Consider the following 3,612-nt stretch of genomic DNA (forward strand, 5'->3'; position numbering starts at 1 on the left):
ACAAGGCAGTTTAACTGTTACATGGAATGGAGGGCCTAAGGCTAACAAGGCAGTTTAACTGTTACGTGGAATGGAGGGACTAAAAGACGGCCTACAAAATACGAAGACTTAAGTGCATATTCTTATTAGCCTTTGGGCTAATTCGGCCCTGTATAAGATATCTTGTCTCTTATACCATATCTTATGTGATTAATCAGCTGTGTTATAAATGTAATATTAGATCTTATATACAATTTATTTATGACCTTGTTTTATAACACACAATGTAAAATGCATTTTATAAACGTTATGAGGTATGTTGTAAACTATACGTATAGTTTCTAAGATACTTTATTCTAAAAGATATTTCATAAACGTTATATCTTGTAAATTACATAAGATATCTTCAACACATTTTAAGATAGCAATATTAATCAAGACTGTACATCCTAAATAGTTTATGATACAGCTAGGATTTTACAAAATATAAATATTAATTTGGCGTGCCTTAATTAGGGTATGTTTCGAGATTTGCTGGTCCGTTTCAAAGAGCACTGATAGTACAGACAAATCACCGCTTGAGAATCAGCATGTAAGCAGCGCTAACGTTTTCTTTCTTCAAAAAAAAAAAAAAAAGTCTCTCTGAGACTATAGTAATTTACGACTTTCATTAAAAAAGTAAATGTACTTTTCTGCCTCGAGGAATGAAACAGATGGATAACTACTCCAAGATGATTTGAAACTTTATTCTGCGTTAAGCTCTTAGGTAAAGCTCCTAAATTTTATACCTACTTTGTGGTAGGGAGATTCCTCTTTACCTATGATAAATAACGCTGTTAGTAAAGCTAAAAGTATGTGGAAAATGAGCAGAAATCTTGCTAGATGTATCGTGATTTTTGATTGGCTCTTTTGTTGCTGGTGTCGAGACTCTTATTATACATCACTGGGAGATTTGGCCGAGTATAATAGACGCACCACAGTGTAAGTGTCTGGGAAAGGCAGTTGGTGGAGTGGTATTGCTCGCAGTACGGAAACACGAAATTATGTCTCAGAAACCTGAACTTCCAAGCGGCTACCTTGGAGCCCAACCAAGTTTCGACAAGTTGGGCCTGAGCTGCCTCAGTCATATAGATTCTTCATTTTCCTCTGACACGAACCAGGTAGAAATCAAGTTTAAATGCAAGAATCCTGTAAAGGTCACCAATCAGCTCATATGCTGCCGCACAGAGAAGGAATTTAATGAATATGTCTTTTCGCAGTCCTTGCATGGAACCGTGTCCTTCATCGTTCATATGCCGGAGTCTGGGTTTTACAAATTGCAGATTTTCGCCGTGGACGCCAAGGATGACACCAAATCCTTGCCGAATGTCTACAACTACTTGATTGAGTGCAAGAAAGCTCTGAACCCCGTGTTCCCGTTCCCTAAGCAATACGCTCAGTGGAAGGATGGATGTTACCTTCACGAGCCACTGGTCCTTCACTCTGACGGGAAGCTGACCAACATCCAATGGAAGGTGATCGTCCCCAATGCCAAGGCAGTTGCTGTGGTAGCTGATGGCGACTGGCAACATTTCGAGAAAAAAGGGAACCATTGGGAGGCCAACTTCAGTCTCGACCACTTACGTGGAAAGAAAGCCAAGATCACACTTAATGCATGCTTAGGAGACGACGATACAAAATTTTCTACTCTTCTAGAGTACCACATTTAAAGAAAGCAACAAAATCATCAACTTTTCTTATGCTATGATTAGAAAGAGTGATTCGTTGCAAGAGATTGAAGATCGATTATCTTGGACTCGCATAATGAAATTCGCAAGTTGATTTAATCATGAAACAATTAACATTAAGGTAACTTTTGGTCGTAATTTTGATGTTATGTGATTTTAACTTTGATACAATGGTTCTAATTTGTGTACAGACCGGAAATTCCTGGATAGAAATTCTAACACAATTCACATCTCTTGAACTTTATTCCTCTAATTGTCCGATATTTATGCGAGCTGTTACTCAAGGTTATTATGCCAAGTAGTGTTTGATACTGTAGTTGCAACTGTAATTGTAGCCTTGGTATTTATAAAACATTACTTTTCTCAAATGGAGTATAGTCATACCTTTTCATTTTAAATTGCACTTCGAATGGTATTTCTACCAGGAAAGTAACACGGCAACTGGGAAACTATATTACGGTGAGTATGCTGCCTTTTTCTTTGTCAGTGCTTTATTTTCATTACACAGTTGAACTGTATGTATATGTTGTTGCATATTGAAGGTGCTTGTCCATCCAAGGTGTTATAAAATTAATCATTATTAAGCCCGCCTTGAGGTAAGCTCAACATAGTGATCGTTTTGGCATACGTGTGCATGTCCGTCAGTATGTAAGTCAGGTCAATGTTAGTTCTTTTTTTAGATTAAACGCAGTGGTGAAGTTCTTACTTTCTGGCTAAATGCAAGAACGGCTGAATTATGATATGGGTATGGCTTTGCTTGGCGTATTTTGACCCACTTGCTATTTTCAAAGAGTGCAACAACAACAACAACAAAAAACCAAAACCAAAAAACAAAAAAACATTCTGTGTCAGAAGGAAAGACACAGAAGTAAACCAATTGCTGTTTTAATATATTTATGTACCCACAGACTGTATCAATGAAACTATAATATACTAGATAAAAGTTTACGAAATGAAGCTAAACGTACGTATGCCTTGGTGGCCACACCCTTAAATTCAACATTTACAGGTAAGCCGCGGTCATTCAGAGGTTCAGAAACAGATTGTTTCATAAATCATTCCTTAGACATTCAGTTTTATTACATATGTTTCATCTTTGTCTGAGAAAGAGTTTAAATATCAATGTAAAATCCACATAAAATTACATATAGCATTGAAATGTACAGGTCGAAATTACAGCACATAACGAAAACTTAACATTTCACAGTTTGAATGAAAGATATGCAAATGTCATCAGTCTGCTGTGCGATGCAAAAGAGAAATTGCTAAATGTAAAAAAATGTCTAGTTAGTAACTGCGTACAATACATATGTGTTTGATAATCAACGGTTGCTGTATACTTTAGCCATCAGTGCAGTACAGTGATCCTTTGAAAACAACAGTCTCTAAGTTCGACCCTTATCAGGTAGGCAGGAATGTACTTCTCCATACCAACTCATTGTAATAATAAAACAGTCAGTGATTTTACCCCCCCCCTCTCCTCCCACACATAAAATAAGCATCTTAATGTGAACGGAGAATTTTAAATGGTCATTATTCGTCTCTACCGGTGGGCAAATTTACTTTCATGTAAGTTTCAACATTTTAGTATATTCTGCACGTTAATATAAAACAATGAATCTAGTATGAATAAATGCATATCAAACTCGCTTTCAGCTGAAGAACAATGAAAGATTAAATGCAGTGAAATAGCCTTGGCACGCGCGCGCGCGTACACACACACACACACACTGAAAATGCATATTAAACCCTAACACACAAATACGCAACGGGTTTTAAGAAATCGTTGTGTACTTGTCATACTTTTAACGAGTCATTCTCAAATGTAGGTACTTGTACTTTTAACGAGTCGTGCTCAAGTGTACGTACTTCTTGTACTTTTAACACTCTTTATTCCGTAACTTAC

General features: G+C 36.8%; 1 protein-coding gene across 1 annotated transcript; it reads left to right on the forward strand.

The window, feature by feature from the left end:
• The first annotated feature begins 945 nt into the window (after nt 1–945).
• Nucleotides 946–1,930, forward strand: LOC149794934 (uncharacterized). Its single transcript, XM_089964594.1, has one exon. It carries the CDS (start codon nt 1,023–1,025, stop codon nt 1,686–1,688), a length of 666 nt encoding a protein of 221 aa, XP_089820720.1. The 5' UTR covers nt 946–1,022; the 3' UTR covers nt 1,689–1,930.
• Nucleotides 1,931–3,612: the final 1,682 nt, after the last annotated feature.

The sequence above is a fragment of the Sinohyriopsis cumingii genome, chromosome 7, assembly GCF_028554795.1.
Source record: "Sinohyriopsis cumingii isolate HCF-2022 chromosome 7, ASM2855479v2, whole genome shotgun sequence".
Taxonomy (NCBI): Eukaryota; Metazoa; Mollusca; class Bivalvia; order Unionida; family Unionidae; genus Sinohyriopsis; species Sinohyriopsis cumingii.